Below are 25,275 nucleotides of genomic sequence, written 5' to 3'. Positions count from 1 at the left end.
AAAGAAGAAAACGGCGATATACTAGTAATTTTGTGGAAAAAACGCCGGCAACGATCACCGCGCTTTGTTCTGGCCGCCGCATAGGCCAAGCGTTTTTTCCGCATGTCGCGAGAGCTCGATAAAGGTAGACGTACTATGTACATATGCCCCGGCGCGGCTACATACACGTCATCCATATTGGCCCTCCCTCGGCAACGCACATATATCGCCATATGTATATCCATATACACACGCACACACGCGCGCGCATACACGTGCGTTATGTAAGCGACTGTGTAACACTGGATGCGCGAGAGAGGTGGAATATAAACCCCACTGCGTCGAGCATACGTCGCGTTTGGGAGACTACGTTTTTGTTTGGTCAAAAATTCAACGCATTGGCATGGCCAAAACAATTTTCACTCTTTTGTCTATGAGAAATCCGAGAGCATCTGCATAACGAACAGCTCTCTCAAACAGTTAAAATTCTGTAAGCGCAGTTAGGAGATTGTGTTATATAATTAATATAGAATACATCAAACGAGACAATTGTTTATTTGATAAAACATGTAACAAAAAAGTCAGACAAGGGTCCGTTTCTTAATGATTGCTACTGTAAAGTACTCGATAGATTATTTTACCATCGTTGTAATTATGATTAATTATTGATAAATGATTAATGACAGTGACGCGAAGATTTCAAATGGCGAAGGATAATTTAAATGTGACCGGTTGGAATTTCCTGTGCATGAAAAAGAAAGAAAAGAAAAAAGAGTAGGGAAATGGAGTTGCAAAATTCATAATATTTTGATATGATGGCTTCATCCTTTCTTGCTCGACGTGATCGTAAATTCTTTCCGTGGCGAGTTTTCAATATTTTCATGCGATACTACTGCAATATCTTCTTGTCCAATGTATCGTAAATCAAACACGAGTGCTCTTGTCGCTCGTTGCATATGAAGCAAGATATTGTTCAGGCTCGAACATTCCTAGACGGAACGTTCCGTCAAAAAACGTGACTCCGAATTTCTCGGAGATATATCCTCGCAAATATTGCAAACAAGAAACAACTGTTGGTGTTATAATTTGATTTCTTCCCTCTATATATGTATATACAATACTACAAAAAAAGGAACATTTCTCAAAGTTTAGTAAATTTTGTTTTACGTACGTAATTTATTGAGTCTCTTTTTACTTAATAAAATAAATTCTACTTACCGAGATATATAACATTTTTGCAACGAGATGCACTTGCAAATCTATGAAAGTTCCGTTGAACTGAAAATCTTGCAAACATGAGAGGCGGAATAACAACGCCGAAGAACTGCGAGTGAGAAGAGAGGGAAGAGAGAGAGAGAGAGAGAGAGAGAGAGAGAGCCTGTTTTCTTGCCGAAATATTTGTCTAAAATTGTCGTCTCCGTCGTTGTCCTTGTCGTTACCGATGCGACAAGAAACTCACCCATTTTGTTCTGCAAAACAACGAACGCGCAGCGAAAACTTTATGCGCCCGGCTTTACGAACTGGAACCGACCTTCGTCCAAATCCTTCGTCGACGTTCTATTGTCGCGAATAAAGACTACGTTCGTTCGAGGATAATACAGTTAATTGAAAATTCTGCGAAATGGTACAAAATTCTTAAAGTGAATAAATCGACGAACTCTTTTCGACGAGCGACACAATCTATAGTTGTAGAATAAAGGCTATAGCCGGATAAGCATGCTAAAAGTGCCCCCGACGAGTTTTTAAATAACATTTAGCCTGTCATGTCTTCACTGTAAAAAAAAAAAGTTTTCCTCAAAATTTCAGCTCCTTAACTCTATTTATTTTCAGAGTTATCAAGAAAAATGTCATTTTTAGTTTTTATTTTTCTTTTCTGTAAATATTTGAGATGATCCCATATCGATTTTTTTCTGAAAGTACTTATCAACGAAAAACACAAAAAAAATATTTTTTTTATTAATCTCGAATAAAAACTCGATTTTTAAAAAAAGATTAAAATTAAGAAATGGTTTTTTTTTACATGTTTCTTTCGAGGTTGAATCACCAAACTTTTATAGAATACTCTTTTTACATGTCTCAATACTCTCAAATTTTTTCAATTTTTTCAAGTTGGTGCAACATGATGAAAAAAATGGAAAATCTTTTTTTTATTATTTTTTGATAATAGGACGGAAAATTATTTATGTTTTTGTAATAATTATAATAGTAATATATAATATTGTATAATAGTTATGTAGTAATTATAATAATTGTAATAGTTATAATTATACTGCAGGATAGAAATATTTTTTATGCAAAAACAATTTAAAAGTTTATTTAAAAGTTGTATTTGTGAAAATTGTTTTTGCATAAAACTATTTCTATTTTGCAGTGTAATTATAACTATTTACAACTATTATTATTATTATTACTATTATAATTACCATAAGAAAAATAAATAATTTTCCATCTTATTATCAAAAAATAATAAAAAAACGATTTTTATTTATTTATTTTTTTTTGCTATGTTGCAAGTCGAAAAAATTGAAAAAATTAGAGAATATTGAAACATATAAAAAGAATATTCTCTAAAAGTTTGATGATTGAATCTCGAAAGGAACATGTTAAAAAGGCCATTTCTTAATTTTAATCTTTTTTAGAAAATCGAGTTTTTATTCGATATTAATAAAAAAATATTTTTTTGTGTCTTTCGTTGATAAGTATTTTCAGAAAAAAATCAATATGGGATCATCTCAAATATTTACAGAAAAGAAAAATAAAAACTGAAAATAATATTTTTTCGATAACTCAGGAAATAATAAAGTTAAGGAACTGAAATTTTTAGGAAAATTTTGTTTACAATGAAGAAATGACAGGCCAAGTATTATTTGAAAACTCGTCGGAGGCACTTTTTGTATACTTATCCGGCTATAACTTTTGTGGCATAAACTTTTATGCAATATTTTTTAAATGGAAAAAATAGAAATGTTGCCTTTTTAAAATTTTGTTTGGATAATTAATTTGACATTCAGAAAAAATTAGCAATTAACTAACGATCGCGCGATGATGGAGTACCTTATAGAATAAGTGACTGAAAAAAAATATGAAAGAAAGAAAAATGTTATCGATGAATAGAAGAAGAAAGAAATATATTTAATTCCTGTTTCATTTACCGCGCAACGCGCCTTTTAAATGATTTTGATAGATCCTTTTTTTCTTCGACCGATTTCATTCAAGTTAATTGGAAAAGTTACCACGATTGAATCCCAGTTGATGCACGAATGAAAACACACTCGATCACCAGTAATTTCTGTATTTTTTTCTTTTAGTGACAAAGCCGGCAATTTCCTCTTTTTAATGACACAGTCGGCTCATTGCTTTCGGTACAATTTGAAATCGGTTTTAACGAGGTTATCTAACTAAACTCCTCCGATGTAATTCTCGGCAGAGGCTCAAACGCGACTGCCGGGTTAAGTTGGAAAAGTTTTCAATTATCGAGATTTTGTACGATTTACTTTGTGATTAAAGTACCTGTGCTCGTCGCTTATCGGTCGTTCGAGAGTCGCGAGTAAATCGATTGGCCGTTTCCCAGGCGATAAAAACACAATGAATTACAACACGGATGATGTCGACGAGCTTACGTAACTTCAAATTCAGAATCGTACAGCAACTACGTATTTTTTGGATCACTGATTTTGAAATGTAATTTCTTTATAATTATCTGTGCGCGATTGGAAGTTTACTTGATGTTTCGCGTTCGCCGATGTACGGTTTTCGTGATAGAATCGCAAAGCTTGGTGATCTTAATGGAGAAAATATCGCGGTGATTGCAAGAGACGACCCACGGATCACACGCGACCCAATTTGATTACAAGGCGATATTCTGGCCGTAATTACTACCGCTAATCGTGTTATGTCGTGCGTTCGACCGAGCCCTACCTGCGGCCGCGAGACATCCGGTCAAGTGGCCTGCGCTGAGCAATCAATTCGACCGAGTTTGAATAACTATTCCAATTAACAGTAAATACGTACGGTACGAACCAATCAGTCTCTCGAAAAGAACGATCTGTTGCAATGATTCCTCATAGAATGTTATATAACCGTTTGAGTTACCGTTCGCGTCATTAACTCTTCGCTCTTGATAAATATTCTTATTGACAGATACATTGACTGACTGCTAACACGTCGCCAGTTTTGCTTGTGGATAGTATATTGTCATGACTCTTTGAAATATTTTAACATATTTCTTGGTCGATATACTTCCTTCATCAGTCGAGGAGAATTGGAATATAATCTCGATTAATTTATTGCAGCTTTTATAATTGTTTACTATAAATTTAAGTCATTGTGTGTGTTTGCGCGCGCGCGTGCGTGTGTGAGAGAGAGGGAGAGAGAGAAATTCTGTGATATTTGACAGAAAAAAGAAATTTCAGGAATTTTCATATTAAAGTATTAATTTTATATTTTAAACAGTCTACGATACACATGCATTATTTATTATTAGACAATTAAAGACTTATTACAATTCAATCACTTATTTAATAAAATAATATAAAAAAATTAAATTTGAACATAATAATGATGTCTCTTTAAAATATTTGTATAATATCTGAGCGCAAAGATTTTATATATGATTTAATTGTAATAGATGTATGCCGGATAGTAATACAGTCATAATAATATAAGTTGTAAATTACAAAAGAGAGGATAAACTTATAATTCAGATCGAAAAATAGAGTAAGATAGAAAAAAGATAAATAGATAAATGGATAGAGACAAAGACAGGCAAAGACAGAGAGGTACAAAGTTTAAATGATATTTTAAACAATTTATCAGCAGTGTCTTACGTCAACTAATAGAAAGTTACATTTCTTGTGTGCAATGTGTGATGTTTATGTTGAAAAATCGTAGTTTGTGGAAGTCCGATCGACATATTATACAAATCGAGAGGGAGAGGGATGGCTACGTCAGAAGGTGGCGGGAGAAGTCACGAGAGAAGGGAAGGGAAGACGAATAGCCGCAGTTCGCTGCACCTGACTATTTATAACAAATCAATAGGTGTCGGCAGCTGGTGCGTTCCTGCATAAGGTTTCTTGCATTTGCAAACGGTTCCCGTGAATGTATCTGAAATGTGGTTAACCCTACACCGTGAACTGTTTTGATTACGCGTAAATTTTATTGTCTCAAATGATCGGCACAAACAATCTCTTCATTATTCATCGCAATTTTTCGCATTTTTATAACGAAAAGGTTCGTAACGCAGACTCTTATATAGAAACGTAACAATTGTGTAAAAAAGATTTGTCGTACGATTCAAGAATATGATATATTTTAATCGTGATCGATGATTCACTATGCCGGTAAAAAGTTACGTTAGGTCTCCATGTTATCGTCGCGGCGCATTAGTCATCGAAGGTCAGCAGCAAGGATAAATAATAATTTTACTCTAATTACTAATCGGCCATTGTGTTGTATCATTGATCGCAAAAGTTTCTCATTGGCGGTCTATTCTGGAATATTTATAATAGTAATGGTCTTTTTAAACAGATTTGGAGCATGTAATACGAAAAGTTTATATCATCGTATTTTTTTAAGCTTATGTTTTAAATATCAAGAAAGAAAAATTGAGCAAAAAAATATATAAAGATAAATATTTTATATATTCTATAATATTAATAGAAAAAATACTTTGTTCGTTTCGCACGTTTGATTTGTTCATCTGCGGTATTGTAAACAATCATGTAATACCAATTTCCGCGTTTCTGTGGTTTTTACCGTTGTCTTCAATTACAAGTTAGATATTAACCAAGGAAATTAACAGGAGAAAGTCTAAAAAACTTTTTCGCTCATTCGATTGCGCTCCGGTTATGCTTGTACGTGGTTTTCTATGGAATCCGCAAACCGCGCGGTATCTTTGCGGTGCACCGAGCTAGTCTCCGCAACCACTAGAATAAAATTAGTCTTTCTTTGTAAAATAAATTACCCACTGTATATGTGTTCGAAGGTCGAATCGAAAATAGTGAGTTCTTCGGAGCTTGAAATTGAAGTACGATTTACTTCATAATTTTTGCACATATTTCAACTATTCTTTTAACAACATGATCAACTCTTAGAATTCTGAAAGATATAACTTTTTTAAAACAATTTTTCTTTTATTTGGTTTAGTTGGAGATATAAATGACATAAAAAAGACTTTCTCGAGCAAAATATATAAGTTTCAAGAAGGAAGCATTCTTCTGAAACTTTTTCAAGAAAAAAGTAAAAAGTTTGAAGGTCTCTCCATCCACTAGGCACACGATTATTTTATTATTGTGATGGTTGCGATGAATTGAAGGCGCGATATTTTAGTTCAGTCAGAAGTAAAGGATTCGAGTGATGCGGCGAAACGAGGGGCAGTGAAATCGGTACTTTTTCAAAGGACCATCTAAAGAATCATTGCTCGTTTCGCGTGTTTACGGTGCGCGGATAGACATTCGACATGTTTGCCGCAATGGTGCTGCACAAGCATAACAAGCACAACAATGGGAATCACTCGAATCATCACGCGAGCAACAACAACTCCACCAACTCCAATACCAGCAATCATCTCAACAACAACAATCACATCAATAACAATGTCAACAACGTAAACCAGGCGTACAGCACAAGGGCGGTAAGTGGAATTATACCTTCGTCCAAGTGTCGCGGCATCCGATCCCTTTTTATTTTTAGCCTTTTCATAAAATGAATGTTTTACAATTTTTTCTAAATGTTTTTTATGTTATAACAATAAATAGGAACTGTGATTTTTTTAAAAATGAGAAACCGGATTTTATCTGAATTATGCATGAGAAAGAAATATAATAAAGTTTTAGCGTTTTACAACATATCCGTTTAATTAAAAGACAAGCCCGTCTTTCAATTCGACCAAATACTTCTTAACGATGGTGCGTTTTTATAGAGAATTATTATTCTTCAAGCGCATAAAAACGAATCACGAGTCGTTAGATGTAAATTTCGTGTCTTGCAACGTCGCGCCGTCGTATTTTTCGGAGCGAACAGTCTCACGGGTACCGGCTTTCGCGGGCTCGGGCAAGATTTAGAAGGATTTTTATCAGCCGAGCGCGAAAAAGCGACTTGTTCCTTTTGGTCGGGCAAGAGGACGCGGAAAAAAGAAAATTTTTCCGCTCGAAGGGAAATCACGTTTACGGCGGAAAAAGGTGGTCTTATCTCTCGCGTTGCAGAAGCGATTCCGAGAAAACCGTAATGATTTCGCTGACATCGCGGACGACTCGCCTCACGAAATACGGCGATGATTGTGAATTTAGTTTTATTTCATTTCTCCTTTTCGTTTATCATACCTCTTTTCAATTTATATCTAATGTTCGTTTTTTTACGTTACATCGGAAACTATGCGGAAAAAAAATTCCTTATGTCGCGTCATGAAGGCGGTTTCTTTTATCATTCTTTTTCCGTAAAATATTTTCGCGCGAAAAGACGTTAAAATGAAACGGATGATACGCCGGGTAAGATTAAGCAAAAATTTTCATTAAACCATAATCCTCTTTAATTCGAGCCAGTTGTACCCCAGGAGTGATAAATTGGAAACTGAAAATTTAAACTCGATTGTAAACGCGGCGCTGCGGTTAAATATGAATGCCACCGCACATGGTATTACTCGACGTAGTGCACGGCGGATTATATCGGTTTAATATTTTAGGATTTCCTCGCGAATATCTTCTATTTCGTGCGGTTCGTTAAAGTGGCGCAAGGTATTCCAGTTTCAATTTCCCAGGATATACTCGACTGAAAGATTGGAAATAGAGAATTCAGCGAACGGTTGATGTCGAAATATTTCGAAGTACGGTCGGGGAATCGGTTCCACGTGTAACGCTGTGACAGAATTTGTTATATACAAGTGGTAAAGCGCGGTGAGCGCTTCGGGAGATAGGATTCACCCTGTTACGCGAAATCTATTTTTTGAGGGCTGATATTGATTTTGACTATACTTTTGTTCTCTTATAATACTCGAATTTCTTATTGAACGAAAAAGCGTTCTCTCTACTTTGTTAATTACAAACTTTTCTCATCTTCATCGCGATAAATAAGATTCGTTAGAAATTAAGATTATCGTTATCAACAGAATAACTGTTATTATTGTTGTAATTTTCATAAAATGAAAGAATGGTAAACAATATGCGCATTCAGGATGCCTGCTCATTCCCAGTTTTCTCTACTTTATTTTCCGAATTACCGTTGCGGTTTATTATTCTGCGGCGCGATCTGCATCCTGTTTGCCGTCCAGCGGGCGGTTTATTTTTTTTGAGCAGGAAAAGGGTGGAGGACTACGAATGAGTTAATTGCATCTGTCGCTCCACCTTCCCCCCCCCCCCAAAGCAAGGCGAAACTTCGAGGGGGTTAAATGCAAATGAAGTAGTGAGATTAAGTCCTTTGTGCTATTCGGTCCTGATAACGGACACGTTAAAGGACTCGCGCTCGATACGCTATAAATTAACAACTAGATTAAAATGATTCTCCGTTCATTCTCCATCTAGCGTCTTTGTAGTCTTTCGCTCTATCTATTCTCTCTATATTTAAATATCCCTCCCTATATTTAAAAATTGACAGTTGTGTCTGCCTTTTCAGAATACTTATTTTATTCTCTTTAGGTTAGATGTATTTTTTTAAGTGAGAGTTGAATGCATTTTATAGGGAATTTGTAATAGGTGAAATATCAATATTAAATTGATAATACATTTTCACAAAAATAGATTAATTTTATTATTGTATAATACAATTGTTTGTTACTAAAATCTTGTAATAGCTACAATAATTTAGATTTGTATTATTATTATTATTTATATTATTATCATCATCATCATCATTATCATCACGATATTATTGTACCATTATTATTATTATTATTATTATTATTATTATCATTAGTACGATTCAGTTTATCTGGCTTGAAAAATAGAGATTCGTAAATGGCTAAATGAGTTTTGTCGAAAAAGAAAACAAGACTCTTATGTTCCATCGTACTAAGGATAAAAGCATCGCTATATGATAGAAGACAAAACAGTTAAATATATATCGACGTGAAGCGAAATAAAGGCCGCTTTCCCTCGAAGGGAGAGCCGGTCGACTTTCTCGTTTTATGTTATACCTGCCTATCTACCTTTCGCCCTTCAGTCTTCGTGTCGTTTCTCAACCACCGCGTAATTCGATTTCGAAGCACGACGAGACTATGCTTTGTGCGACTTCTCGGGCCCTCGCTGGCTTGAAATAACTTCGTGAAGGGCTTCGATTTTCCCAAACGTGCGGCTAGTATATGTAATGTGTTATATCAAACGATACGAGGAATGTCAGATAGACATGGAAAAACGGAAACTGCACGATTTCAAGCATAAAATATGATTTATAACTTGGCGAATCGTTCCCCCTTAAAGCAGAGACTTCAAAGCGATTCTGTTAAACGATTCTCCTTCTAACGCTTCTTTATAAGTTATGAAAATAAGATTTTCACAATTTATTAAAATAATAGTAATATAATTTAACATAAAAATAATTTTCTGGAAATCTCGTTTTTTTTTTTCTCTTTCTTTCTGAGGCTGTAATTTTGTATTCTTATGAGTTCAGAATATTAAATACAGACTGACAAAAAAATGACTATGATTAAAAATGTCAACTGTGATTAAAAACGCAACCTTTAATCTTTAGACAGAACAAAGAAGTCGATTACGCAACAATAAAAACCAATCGGCTAGGAGACTCAAAGAAAGAATATTTGCTCTTTTTTAGAATAGGACCCGAAAGATCGATAATTACTCCGGTCGGGCAAATGAATAAATAGTTACCGGATATCAATATTTCCTTCGTAATAAATATTGGAAAGTCTAGACTGAATTTAGGCATACATCAATTTTTTACATGTGCAACTCTTTTTTTGTTTGATAGAAATTATTATGCAAAATTATTTATTCTCTCCGCGTTTGTGTTAAAGATTTTATGTTATCGAACTTTGCGCCGAAAAAAATCGGATATTTTTTACGAAACGTTGATGCGTTTCCATTAACACGTCGGCGAGCAGACGGATCCATCGGTTCGAAAATTCACCCTCTCGCCGATGTCTACAGGGGGATGATGTTACCAGGGAGGCTGCCCGGGCGACCACATCTCGTTCGCGTTGCCAAGGTTATGCTTGGACAATCAATGGACCCGGCTGTAATCAGCGCGATTATAAACGGTGTTCGCTTAACGCGTCGTCGGTTGCCATCATTAATGTTCGACAAATTGGCCGGCCATGCCGCTTTTGCAAATAACTAACGCGCTACCACGTTCTCGTGGATGGCAAAAACGCCACCGACGTCATTACGGCATTGATCGTCATTTCCAGAAAGGTGATTATCAGCACCAGCAACGGTAGCCAGTCGATAGTAGCCCGTCGACTATTTCGAGAATGATTCGCGAGCTTGTTCGCTATTTTATAATTAGCACGTGAATTAGTGTGTAATCATCTTCTTTGTGCTTTTAGCACACAAGTTGCAACTCACTAAACATTTAACGCGAATAAATTTTATTGATGATTCCATATTACTTATAACACAATGAAAAATTTATTATACTCATGTGAATTTATATATGACGCATCGAAAGAATTAAATATAGTTTAAAGCGATAAGGTTTCACGTGCATTAAATAATGAGCGAGATAGAGACATTAGTGTAATTGGATTGACATTTTTTTTCTGTTACAGGATAATCAAATAAAGAAGAGCGGCTATGACTATCGTAATAGCTTGCTTCGCGTCGCTTTTATACAGATATAAACCTTATGGTTTTGATACAATCGCGTCATCTCATTCTACGACGACCATTCTGCCGTCGTTTTCTATTATATACTGAGTTAACTCCACAATTCATATAAAACACATGAATTCTTTTTTTTTTTTTTTTTATATTGTCGTATTATGCAAATGTCGCATAAATTTTCTTATCCTGTCACATTACTAATCATTGTCTGATTTGTCTTCTGGCATATGTGAAAACGGAACGTGCATTTGTACTCAGGAAATACGAGTACAATGTATATATTTGAAAAGATTATATTTTTTAAAATTTGTAAATATTTTTAATTTTGTAAATCTGAATTTTTATTCTATTAAATATTTAAATTTTATATTGATTCAAATTCTTCGGAAAATTCCTTATTTTTTTTTGCATCTTTGAAAATTTGTATAAAATTTTCACGTTAAATTTATAAATTATTTGATAAATATTTCATATTTAATATATAATCAGATATTTAGATGCATCGATGTCACTCGCATTCACACTATGACAATCAACGCGAAAACTCACATTTAGAACATACGTTTGATATCGCGAAATGATGTATGGAATCGTCGCGACAGCAATCGATTTGGTAAACTGTTAAAATCAAACAGTCGGTTGGAGATAGCAAATCGAGTTTGTTGCAAACTGAGTATACTGATACGTTTGGATAATTCATATCATGTTTGTAAAGCTGGCGTCCCATTTCGTGGAAATTCATCAAATTATTAAAAGTTCTATTGTTATAGTTCTTGATTAGTTTAAATATTTTTTATCAAAGAAATTACCTCAGAAAAAATAAAGACATAAAGCTCAGCATCTTACTTTGTTTTGCGAAACTTTTTCTATTATTTTTAATTAGATTTTTTCTAAAGTTATTTTAAAACAATTTGTGTTTTTTTAAAATAAAATAAAATAGTAAGGAATAAATGTTATGTTACAGAGTTTTTTTTCGTTAGAAAATTGTTTTTAGTCTAGTTTTCCATTTATAAAGAAATATTGAAAATAAAGCTAAAATTCTTATTGTGTGAGTTATGAGTATTTATGAGATGATACAGCAACTTCACACAATACGTACAGATCTGATATTACAAGATAGATAATCGATCAGCCGAGCTTCCTGTTCTGAATACAAAGCTTTTCGCGCGGACGTGTCTCGCTGTAGCTTTGGAAGCTCACTTGAAGAGGAAGAGTGTGTCGTTAATACCAAGTACTTCAAAGTAATTGAGACAGTCGGCGAAAATTTTTGGCAAACATGTTGGGAACTCATTTGGCATTTTCACGACAAAGACGACTCTGGGGAGTAACACGTTTCACTCGTCCTTTTGTTTCATGTCATGTGATTGATTGTACAACGGTATACTTATTATTATCTCACTGCTATCGTTGATACTTGAGTGCATCTTACACGGTGCATTTATTATTAGTTGGCACATTTGAATAACATTGATGATATAATGTGATTTTACGAAATTTAAATTTTACGTTTGTATAATAGTTATTCTTTGTACACTTTTTTCATAGATATAAAATTTTATACATTTTATAAAATTTTAATTTTAAATAATTGACAAAAAATAAAAAAGCAGAAAATTTAGTTTTAATAACAGTATCTTTAAATTTATCTTATATTATAAAAGTTTATTTTAAAAAATTTTTTTCGCGTAGTACATTTAAAATTACAAAAGCGAAAAATAAAAGTTTCTAGTAAAGTTACAAAGGAATTTCCTTTTTACGAGAAGGTTTAATCTTGTAAGAGTCGGTGCGTCGGTTAATTAGCCAGTCTCGACATCGTCAGGAGTAACACCGTTAAACACTCACGTTGCCGCCTATTAATGCACCCTACGTGCACTTCCCGCAGTTGGTCGACAGCAGGAAGCTGCCCTGCACTCCGACCCTACGTCGAGGAGGAGGAGGAGGAGGAGGAGGAGAAGGAGGCGGAACCAAAAGCCGTCTAATGGTAACGATGTAATGACCTTACCCGCGCGGTGTACCTTCCGGTTACGAGCTTCCTGATGCCAGCGGAGACCGCTATCGTCTCCCGGGTCGATCGTAAAACTAGAACTTGCCCATCGTGGAAAGTCCGAAACGCAAAATGGTTGATTTTATGAAGAACCGGTGCCGATCTTAGATCGAAGGTTTCCCGCTTAATGGTAATTGCCGATACTTCCGCGAAGTTGAAATACTCCTCGCGGATTTGTATATATAATGGCGGATATAAAAATCTTATTTTTGTTTCGTACGTGCTTGCGCGATTTGAAAGAGTAATATGTGCGACGGCGCTCGCAAAAAATATAGGAAAAAAGGAAGGTTATTAGTGGTTGTTTTGTCCAAAAAATTGTACCTGCAATGGAGAGCAAAATCATGTATAATATACTATTTAAAATTATCTCATATCTTCTAATATAAATTAATATTGAATTTTAGAACTGATTATACGGGTTTCAATTTTACCTTTTGGTCTTCAATCTTGGAAATTGAATTTTCGATTATGAAAGTTCCGGAGATTTGAATCTACATGGGACATTAAATTTTGCAATTCTCTGGATATGAAATTTTCACTCTCGAATTGTTGCATTATTTGATTGTCTCGAATCGAAATATAATCCAAAGTTGGACTATTTTCATCATTCATTAGATTCTCACTAAATTCTTATTATTCAATTACTGCAATTATCAGAGTGCAATGATCTCTAAATACATAATGTAATAACAAAGGCTTTTAGAAGAGCATTTATTATCTTTTAATATAATTTTTTTCTACATTTACGTTTGAATTGCACAAATCATTTTAACTGTACATGAAAATGCAATAATACTCGGCACAATAAAGTTTTTTTATATACGTTTACACATTCTTTTTTCCACGACTTTTGTGTTTAACGTTTTTATGTGTTTTTTAATCTTTTCAACCCTTAAACGTGATATTTGTTCTTTAGTTTGCGTGAAAACTCGCCTTTCGAGATCTTCCTTAAGCAACAATTTTCGACGCGTTAATCTTACCCACGAAATAGACCATTTGGTTTTCCATTTTTCCTCGCCTGCTGTCCAAAACGTTACATCATTTTACCACGGGGATACGCACTCAAATAAACAGACAAGGGAATGTACATAGATAAATCTGGGATTACGATCACTATTGAATATTTATGATCGATAAAAGATATCGCGTACGAAATAACGCAAAAATATCGTCCTGAACGGAAACATGTGATATACGGAGATATGAATTATCGCGAGGGTGAATTCGAAAAATTCCTTGCAAGATAGTGCGGCGACAATTTACGTGCAAGATTAATTTGTCGTGGATTTTATTTTATTCGTGTAAAATAATCGTATAGTTTCTTTCTTTATTTTCGTGTGAAATAGTTGAAAAGTTACATTCTTGTTTTTCAAATAAAAGTCATTGTCAGTTCTTTTAAGAAAGACGAAGTCTGTCTAATAAAATGATTTAAACATTTCCTTTGTTCGTTTTTGTATTTAACTGCATCGGTAGAAAGCAAAACAAGTAGTAGAGGAAGGTATAAAAGAATTTTAAATGTCAACATAGAAGTCAGCCGGCGACGAACAAGCAGAGACTGTAAATAAATTTTTAAACTTTTTCAGTAAAAGACAAAAGAGAGATTAAGTTTAAGGATTTGAAGTAATTGAGTGTTAAACGTTCTTCTCTTGCTAATAATTTTTAATTACCTGAGAAATTACATTTGTAATATGTAATAGTGATCGTTGAGTACCGTGCGACTTATTATGTTTCTTATAGATGAACAATGAGTGACCGAGTTTTATAAATCCATGTCAATTTTCTTAGCGTACCATTCGAAGAAAGACCTTCACTCAAATCCAACGAGAACAGAACACTTCGCGATATCGAAGCTTCGCATTCTTACGTCAGTGCGCATTTAGTTTCTTGCAGGTTTACATGCTCGGTCTCATGTGCTTCGCAGCTGCCATTGTTTTATTCGACCTCGAAAAATTTAATATCCCACTTATTCATCCCATCCTTCTGGCATTCGCGCCGCCACCTCCATTCAAGGATCTTCGAGGATGCTGTGGCGATAGCGAAATTGGCACGCTTCCCGGTGTTCCGAATAAGACTTGGCGTCGATATTCCATCGCTCGAGACTAGCTGTCATCAAGTATTTACTAACCGTTACGCCGGGTTCATGTTTTATTTGTTAGTCGAGCATCACGGGAACTACAGACTTCGCGGCATTTCCAAAGCTTGCCATGGTAAACCAAAATGTAAATCTTGTTGCTCGCAATTGCCGATGCGGAGGGTGTCCCATAAATTATTAAAAAGTATTTATTATGAAACGTGTTTTCGTGAAAACATACTGGGAACTCGTGACTCACGAAAATCTCGAAAAAAAGTACATTATCTATATCTAAAGTTGTTGATATATTTATCGGAATTTATTTTATAATTTTATTGCAGAAGCTTTTTAATTTTATTCTTGGTAAAAATTTGTTTTTACGACTATTTACTAATAGTGACGTATAAAATACGCAATTCATTATTTACACTTGCAATATATCAAAGAAGGAATAATGGTAACAACTGGCAGTGCCGTTATAATAACGTACAACTTCAATCAGAGTATAGTGTCAGTCTATAGTACTCGGGCTTCTCTACAATAATCGTCGTAATTCGTGCAACGTGTATTATCTGTCACTCGCGTCGTTTGTCATGTATACCGCTATGAAAGTACTATGAACTATTCGCGTCACCTTTCCTCTCGCGGTGGTTCGAACATATTGTAGTACGACTCTGCCGTTCTCGGTATCGACGACGAACCGTGTATAGTACACCGTCTTGACCTCGTCAAATGTCGGAGCGGCATTTGAAAGGAACGCCCGCCGCGCTCTTTAATACCAACCACTTTCAGCCGGCTGCTGTATGCACCGGCCGGTTAGCACTCGGGACTTGCTGGTGTACACTTTATATTGCTAGGAAGATGGTACATACGGTTATCTCCATGCAAATTTTTCGGCGTCTCTCGTTATATCTTTTCTATTATAATATTAATGTATTTAACATAATGATATAAAAATATCTTATTTATTGTGCACGAATGAGTAAGAAATTAGATAAATTCTACTACCACTTTCTTTTGGCTTGTTACGTGAGAAAGAAAGGTGATTGAATAACACGATGCGTATATAAATTCTTAAGGTGACATGTATTTCTAAGGGAAGTCGTATCGATCCGTTAAGTGCGATGAAGCGTGTGTATCGAAGTGTATGTTAAAGCCGAGTAATGACCGCGTTATCGTCGATCTATATTAAGACTGCGTTGTAAAAGTGAATATTTGACTGCTAAAGAACATATCGAGGTTCTCATAACATAGGGGCGTATCTTTAAGTTTGAAAAAAAAAAAAAGAAATATTATAACATATGAAAGTCCTATACGCTTTACATCTTATAACAAAGTTGCATATTAATTGATGTAGTAATTATGGAAATAAATAAAGAAAAATTTATAGATATATATGTATCAAATGCGAATTTTGCATCTTTTTTTTTTCATTTCTGTAAAGTTGCGATTTCCGGCTTACGTTCCTATGTTATGAAATCCTCGACGTATGAACAAATTTCTTTGATGCCACTTTAATGTCCAATTTTATATCATTTTTAATACTATTTTCTAGCGTTATATTATTTTTTTAGATCCTCTTAATGGACCGATTCAAATTATCTATTTTAGAAATCTTATTATCAATTCCTTGAAAGTAGATAAATATAATATTATTTCTATAATCTCGATTTACAGCTTGGCTTTTATAATCGACGTATTGCTTAAATCGCGATAGTTCGTAAATTGCGAGATAAAGCGCATAACAGATTAATGTGCGTGAGCAGAATTAAAAAACAATTTATTACGATTGTTGTCGAGGACAACGGATCGCAATCGCGTCGCGGGTAAGAAGGCGACCTTTACGTAACGTCGGATTGTCGTGGCATATGCCGTAGGTGGTCGGTTGGCGAAACGATCGAAGCAGTTTATCGAGCTTGTATCGCCGTCGTTGGACAGTTTCGAGGAACAAACAGATCGAGGCAAATTGGGTCAGCAAATCGTAACCGCTTAATCACTGCGCGCGGTTCTACAAACGGCATGCTTGATACAATTTGCCGGTGCAATCGCCTCAACAATTCTGATTTCGAAAGGCCAATATTGCGACCGGTAGCGACTATTATGTCACTTGTCTTTCGACGAGTTTCCACCTTAATCGATATTTCGTTCCGCGCAAGAAGGCATCCCCCTTTTTTCCCCTCCCTCCCTACGTTTCGCGCGTCGCTACGCGAGATTGTTCGCGTGTGTCGGTCGTTCGTGCTAGCAGCTGCGATGTATCTCGTCGCCTTTCACTCGGTACTTCGCGCCATTGTGCAGCAGTCGCGCGGTGGCGATTGCGCAACGATATTTTATAGTTGTAGCATATTGCAAAATGAACGCACGCTCCGCGTTCACCACGCGAGAGCTTGTCATCGCGCCGCGGTCGCGTTGCAGCTGTCGCTCGATTGTCCTCTTCCGGCACGCGCCGAGACGGCGACCCGGTACAGCCAAGTGAATCCATTGTGCGGTTATCCCACCGAGAATGAGCTGTAATTCTAATAACTACGCGCTTACGATTGTTTACTTTAAAAAATCTTGCATTCTGTTCCGAAAGTAGTCTATCGATTTATCGCTAATATTCGAAAGCGAAATAAATAAATCAAGCGAGAGATTTGTCAAGCTTCATCGCGCACCGATGATATTATTAAATATTTAATAGCCGAATGACACATGCGGAGTATGAATCATAGGTTGCGTCACGCGATACTTCGTCTATCAGTCGCAATAACCGGTACGGTATGCGAAATAACATTCTACTTCATAACTCAGCCTGCAAAGTCGGGACATGTATTCCGAACTGCGGGCCCAGGTGCGAAAGTGAACTCCCTGTGCTCCTATATATTTCCGATGCGTCGCAATAAAGCCGTTTTCGCCGTATCAGTCGACCGAAATTTAAACCACATCTCGCGGGACATCGTATATTGGTCATAACGAGAATATACCGAGAATCATCAAGGGATTCTCGGTATACTCTCGCGGTCAAATCGTATTTTTCGCGTATTTTATATTTATTCAAAGGTGAACGCTTCTTCTTTTAATCGCCCGTATTGCGACGATGATTGCAATTTTAATAACTCATTTTAAAAGCAAGGATTATTTATTCTTTTTCTTCATAATTATGTTTACAACGTGTAAATACAATGATAATGATACAATATTTGCATCAACATCCTTAATAATAATATTATACGATATTAATTTTGATTTTTTTATCTCTCACTATATATTCAAAATGATTAGATTTATCTTTCGCGGACAATTAAATTTATTATTTATTCATTTGCTTTGCCAAACTATAAAGCATCGTATATCATTGCGACAGACAGAAAAATTACGTACGCCATTTGGACATACATAAAACCTAACTGATGTGTAAGAACATTAATCCTACATCGAGGTCTTTATCGATGATAGCGGATCGAGTGACTGGCACCCTGTGGAAACGCTGTCAAGTTCCATGGGTATGAAATCGGTCTGAAATGGGTCGGAGCCAGTTGTGCCAGACGATCGCAGAGCTATGTATAGGCGCCTATAAAATGTTGCAACTGACATGTCGTGATCGAAATTATCGAATGAAGTATCATGATTTCGATAGATTTTTTTCTACTTTTTATTTTCAAAACAATTTTTTGTTTTGTTTTTGAAAATATGCCATGCAAATATTATTGTATTTCATTGAATGTTTAATCAATTTTCAAACCAAAAAATTGGTGAATGTTTTCTATATTTTTCAAGATCAGATTTATTAGGATATTTTTATTCGAATATTATTTATATTATTATACTTTTACATTTGTTAGAACAATACGATTACTTGCCGATCGTGTCACAGACGACGCCATAAAATCCATATAACACACATACTCGAAGGTAAAGGATAAGCGGCGAACGTAAATCGCATTGCGAATAGAAGTGCCGGCGGCTCTTATTTCACGCGTATACTTTCGTGTAGTAAGATTACCTAGATGTAACTCGTTCCTCTCGGGGCACAAATCACATCAGGGTTTAACCGCGTCGCGAAGCTTTCAGACGTTTTCAACTCGCCGCTCGAAAGGGAACACCGATCGATCACATCTCGCACACAAGCGGATTTTCATCCATATTTATTTTTAGCGAGCGTACTAAAAGCTCCCCGCCGACGCGGGACGATAGCATCTCCCATTAATAATACATCAAGACAATAAATCCTAGAGTCGTAAAAGATTGCCTTTCTTCAAAGAGAAAATCCTGTTTTCTTGTGAATTTTCCGAATGGACTAGCAGTAGCAATATCGGTTTATTTTCGCGATAATATCTATTTATTTATGAGATATCATATCAATAAATTGAAATTAGAATAATACAGATGTGCGTCATTTTAATTGAAAATGACATACGCGTTCAATAACGTAACCGAATTAATTGTGAAATGTCGATACATATATATATATTAAAAATTTCCATTTTGCCATCGGCTGTTTACTAAATATTGCAATATTATATTTCACTCACAGTTGCATCTCGTTACACACCTGTTGCTCATTACATATTGTACAGTTTTAATTGTTTAAAGCTTTATCATTTTAATTTCTCTTAATGAACTAATGTTATATTACATTGACAGTTGTATAATAACACGTATTATTAAAGATGATTCTGGATTAATGCGATTTGCGTCTCAAAAATTCCTATGTGTCAAACTAGTCTGCAAAATACGTAAAGGTAACTTAAAGTGAGTAAGCAATCTTTGTCGAGGAATTGATTGACGAAAGGATGATGTAGCAAAATAAACTGTTGCCGAACGCTGCTCAAGAGTGATATCTGACCAATGGAAACAGACATTGTCATTGACATGACTTCCTCGCTGCTCTTTAATCTACGATAGCTGATTCTGCTCCACTTTTAGCCATTCGAGAATAATCTCTTTACCTAACCAGGGTTACGTCGATCGGATTTTAGATGCGATAACGAGTTTTTCAAATTTCGAGATTGCTATTTACCGTATTATTTTTAATTAGTAATTAACTTGAAAATTAAACCAGTAAATCGATTAACTAAATGAAAGAACCTGCCTGTGTTACCACTTTATCGCAAAAAGACTTTAAGACAATCCGCGCAATTATACATATATAAGTTTATATATAATAAATATATGTAAAATGAGAATGCATAAATTATTAAGTATATAATTATTATACTTTGTGTGTATATTTTTCTGGATGCACTATTACTTAATAATCATAAAATTAAATTTTGCAATAATTTTACAAAATAAAACAAAAAAATAAAAAGAATTCCAAAAACGGTAAATAAACGGTAAATAATGCCTGCAATTTTATTCAATGCTTCTACATTTTACCTATTAACGTTGAGAATTAAATTTTCTTTTGATAAGGATGCCTACGTGGAAAGGACGTAATTATGTTAAATTTGCCGCAATTATACGTAAATGAGAAATGCCTGCTGCTGCTGCTGCCGCTCCGGTTATTAAATCGCGTTACACCACCGTGTTGGTGCGGTTAGGTTGGAAGATGGAAAGTGAAGGGGGTATACCGTGCAAATTAAAGGAAAGTATAGATACACATCATTACATACGCCATACATGAATATCGCGCCCGTAATTAACAATTCCTTTCACAGTTGCAAAAACTTGCGATCTCCACGATATACATACCTCCCGCGCACATAAATTTTCACTATTGCTCGCCTTTGATGTATGCGTCACTGCGGTGTGTGGCTACACGTATTATTACCGCGTTGCTTAAAATACACGAGATTGTGTGTATACGCACGTCGTGCTGTAATTTCACCGGCTACTTTCTTTCCGTGATACGCGCGCATCACACGTAATAATTACTGCCGCAATGATGCCGGTAATAAACCGCGTATTACGATTACAATTGCGAGGAACAATGAAAAATAATGTGTGCGCGCGTTGAAGGGAAAGTCGGTAAAATTAACATTTATTATTTCGCGGTCGCGCGGACTGTTGACATTCGAATACTTTATAACAGATCTCTTGTCATTGATTGGAAAATTAAAAGTTCACTTTCATATGCTAATCATTTTCCTGAAGAGAGGAATATTCATATACTTGTTATAAAGTATATCAATATCACTCTATACTATTATAAATAACAGTCATGTTAAAAAATTATTAAAATATTGAAATATCGAGAGAAGAGAAAATTGTGATATGTTTTAATATCGGTATCTCGGAATATTGATGGCTATATCTATATCAGCAATGGTATTTTGTACTTTGGACACTTATTAAGAGTCAACTTATTGTCAATTTATTCATAAGAGTATTTTTTTAGTTTACGTGTGTATGTGTATTATACATATGAGATAGCTGTGGTATTTAAAATATACCAGTAACGTATATATTGTACAATAGTTTGAATATTTTTATTTACAAAATTACTTACAATTCCTCGTCTCTTCTAATTTTTAATTATAATAACCATTACACATTTTTTTTTCAAGAACTGATCAGAAACTGAAATAATTTTGTCGTGTAACGAAAGCGAGTATCGAGAGCTACTAGAGTATTGTTTTTATTTAATACCTGTACAAACCGCACCATCGCCATCCATCGGTTATGTTTTTCTCCTATCGGTGCCCACTCCGGTGCCCCTACTCCGATCGCCTTTGCTGTCCCACGAAGCGGCCAGTCTCTCCCGCGCCTTTCTTCGCGCGGCTGCAATCCGCGTGTCAGTTCGAAAGCAACCGCGGACAATACATGACAACTGGTCGGCCGGTCTTGCCGATCTCGCGACGATATCTTGGTGACGTTCATTCGAGATCCAAAGCGTGATGCATGGTGGCAATACATTGCTCCGGAAATTCGCGGAAATGTGACGTGCGCGTGTATGCTGAGTGATCCGGTGATGATCCGGCCGAATATTATCTATCTTCGTATATTGACAGTGATCGGTAATTGTGCGATGAGCGGTGATGGTTTCTGATTATTCATATAATTTGTCGTATGTTGTTGACGCGATTGATGCGAGAATTCGAGGAGCGACGGATCGCTACTCGATCGCTAATCTTATCGGTTGTTGAAAAGTCCCTTGGACTTTAACTTGTCTCAAGGTTCTAAAAATGATAAAATTAATAGTATAAGAAGTATTTTTTTACATTGTGTTTAGTGGATTATTGATTAACAACTGCGCACCTTTGATACTCTGAAAATTACGAATTCTGATAAATGAATTTTGAGTAAGTTATCATATAGCATTAATAAATATAATTAAATCAATTATTAAACAAAATAACTACGATAGATTTATATTATTGCAACTGCAATAATATAAATTTGTTACTTAATGGCGTAGAAATAATCGCAAAATATGGAAAAAATACATTCACGTCGCATTTGCCGACGGAACGAGGCTTTCGATCGTGATCAATTCTTGGGAATACGAACGGCTGATATCACATGAAAACGTAATATAGGAGCGGAAGCGTTGAAAAACGAGAATGAATATCCGGTTGATAAACGCGTATCACGGGCGCATGTATAAAGTCGTAGAAATGTGTGTTAGACACGTACGTGTATCTGTCGCGTAGCATATGCTATCAGAATCTGTATTCGTTCGTACACTGCTCTGCGTTCGATTATTCTATAGCGAGATGATAACATCGAGGACAATTTAGTAGCGATTTATTGCTGTCAGTTTCGTTTAAATACGGATTCGCGGTTGTGACGATGTGTCGTTGATTCGTATAACGTGCAAGGTTCAAATTTACTGATCCAGCGTGTGTGTATAAAGTTATTCATTCATCATTCTAGTTTGACTATTAATTTTGGTTGAATATATTTATATCTTTATAATTAAAAATTCTATTTGGAATTTTTTAATTGTTTCTAAGTGAATATCGTTTAAATTGTTATTAAAGAACTTTTGTAAGAATTTGATATCTAAAATTTCTATTTAATAATAAATATTGAATAAGGAAATTTAAAAAAGAAAATACTCAAAGCTATCAAATTTTACAACACAATAGTGTTGTTGCGTTATATGTTTGCGGCATATGATAATTAATTCAAAGGAATGGCTCATTTGTGTCTCGTATGATTGCGTAGGATGTGCTTGTACAGTCGAGCAAACAACACTTATTCTATGTATTATGGACATTCATTTTCCGTTATCACCCGGACTAATATATCTTATGGTGGCTCCCATCAGGCAATCGTTTGTTTTCCACCTGTACATATATTCGCATGAGAGATTTGCGACTGGCAAATTACTGTTGTGCGTGCTTTACAACAAACCGTTAACTGAGAAATGGTAAATTCTAAACAAGAGCATTTCGCGGTCGAAATTCAAAAAGGCGCTTTCTATGCGCCGTTTCTCACTGAAACACTTTAGCCTCTCTCTTTGTAAACTTAAAGATATCACACAAAATTTTCAATTCAGAGAGCCTCTTTTAAAGCGCGCGGATGCAATTTATCCGCCGACCAGGACGTTCGTGCGGCTAAGTAAGGTAGTGTGTTTTCGGGCACGGTAGGTTAATTCTCTCTCTACGGCGATGGCTGAGTTATGTAGAGCATAAAACGGCCGATTCGCCTCGTCCGAGGGTTGAGGAGAGAAAGAAAAAGAGAGAGAGAGAGAGAGAGAGAGAGAGAGAGGAGGCTACTCGAAATAATTATCCCTCCTCGGAAGGTGGGCACGATTCTCTCCGCGACTCCGTTGTCGAGGATAATTCGCGAGGAAAGCCTCGCGATGTCGACAGATATCTGAAAGTAAACTATCGCGCAGCTCCGTGAAAATTACCCGAATTCATAATATTTTATACAGAATAGTTTCCCTGAAACTTTTTTCAAATTTATTCACCATTGCGAATAACTTTTATGCTGGTTTTGAATATGGAAAGCATTCAGGGAGAGTTCGAATAAAAGTTATCCTAAACTTTTCAATCAAATGAAAATTAATTTCTCACATTTTTCTCATTCAAATTTAAATTTAAAAAATTTCGTATTTTTTTTTTTTTCCTTAAAATAGTTTAGTCTTGTCACATGCTTCTTTTCTATAAAAAAAAAGGACTTTTAAAAGGACGGCGCTTTGCTTCGCATCGTCATAAAAATGTGAGAAGCTCACAGCAACGATGATGCAGTCGCGGACCGCGATTCGCCCGCGAAAGTTTCCATACAAAGAACGAGGATCCCGAGGGTCGTCCCGTGGAAATAAGTGAAAGTGGCCATTACTTAACTCCATTCTCGGAAAAGTTGTTTCCTCCCCGCCAATTAACTGGAAAACATCCGGTAGAGGATTGTATCTATTGTCTCGCGCTTTGTTCCAGCTAAGTCCCGATAATGAGGAATTTCTTAATCGCATCCTTGGAAACGACAAAGTCGGGGACTGACTGAATTTTTGACGAACCATCATTGCCTTCAATTCGCGGATGTGAATAACTACGTGATTCTCACGACATTCTTTTGTGAAAATATACTCTCTGGTGATTGCGCAAACATTACGTTGGATCGCGCGTATAAATTTTGTAAGAAATTAAACGGTCGTCGTCTCTTCTCTCGCACGTGTTGCCAATTTAATCGATCCGTTCGAATCTCTCTCGGAAATTAGAAAAACAGGTTTTACTTGATCGATCCGCGTGTTAGGTTTTTAATTAAAATATAAGTATGTACATCAACTCAATCGCTGGCCGAAAATTTTTCCTAAACGTGTGCGAAACAAATTTCCATCTCGCATGATCGAAACGAGTTACGCATTGAAAAAAAAATCAAAGACTTACAAACTAACGGCGATCGGTCGCGCGTTTTGCCGGTCGTTGGCACTTTAACTTCCTGGCGTTTCGCGCAACGGGGGCTTTTCTCGCATTAAAAATCGGTCGACCACCTGTCGTCCGTTAATTTCGATTAACCGTTTGAGCTCTTACATGTGTCATACATCATTCATATATCATACTTACATTATTACATTTTTTATCACTCATTATACTGGTTATATCGGCGTAATTATTATTATTATACACCAAGAGTACAATAATCATATTTAATAACTTTTACCTGCGTTGTATAAAAAAATATAGCTTTATAATGTTGGAGTGTGGAAAATATCTGAGACGTCATGCTGCATTTGTTCGCGGAATTGCACAAAAAAAACGCAGCCGTAGCATTTTCATCGCATACAAGGAGAAACGAGTTTCGTCGAGGTGATGGCGTTATCGCGTATCCGTCGCACATGGGATGGCCGATTATCCGCGCTGGCTCGCTCACTTTCACTGGCCCCCCGACCAGAAAGAGAAAAGCGATCGAAGAGTGTACAGCCGAGGTGTTATATAAATTAGATATTTCGCGAATTTTTCCAGCGTACCGTTGTGCATCGGGATATCGATTTCGCGATAAGGTTGCAATTTTAATCAGATATGAAAATTATAAGCGAAATTCTA

The 25,275-nt window shown here is 35.7% G+C and overlaps 1 protein-coding gene across 5 annotated transcripts in view; it reads left to right on the top strand.

The window, feature by feature from the left end:
- The window catches only part of Gckiii (Germinal centre kinase III), a 94,446-nt gene that overhangs the window by 36,417 nt on the left and 32,754 nt on the right, over positions 1-25,275 (top strand). The window contains exon 2 of one of the 5 annotated variants that reach the window (XM_072910943.1): positions 6,307-6,610. The exons of 1 other annotated variant lie outside the window; for it this stretch is intronic. In XM_072910943.1, coding sequence (XP_072767044.1) covers positions 6,437-6,610 — 174 coding nt within the window. In that variant the 5' untranslated portion in view covers positions 6,307-6,436. Of the gene's footprint in view, positions 1-5,620; positions 6,611-21,605; positions 22,084-25,275 lie in introns of those variants that run through there. 3 more of the 5 variants (XM_072910942.1, XM_072910941.1, XM_072910940.1) reach the window with 3 other exon arrangements.

This window comes from Anoplolepis gracilipes, chromosome 2 (genome assembly GCF_047496725.1).
Source record: "Anoplolepis gracilipes chromosome 2, ASM4749672v1, whole genome shotgun sequence".
Lineage (NCBI taxonomy): Eukaryota > Metazoa > Arthropoda > Insecta > Hymenoptera > Formicidae > Anoplolepis > Anoplolepis gracilipes.
This window is presented reverse-complemented; position numbering and strand designations above follow the sequence as displayed.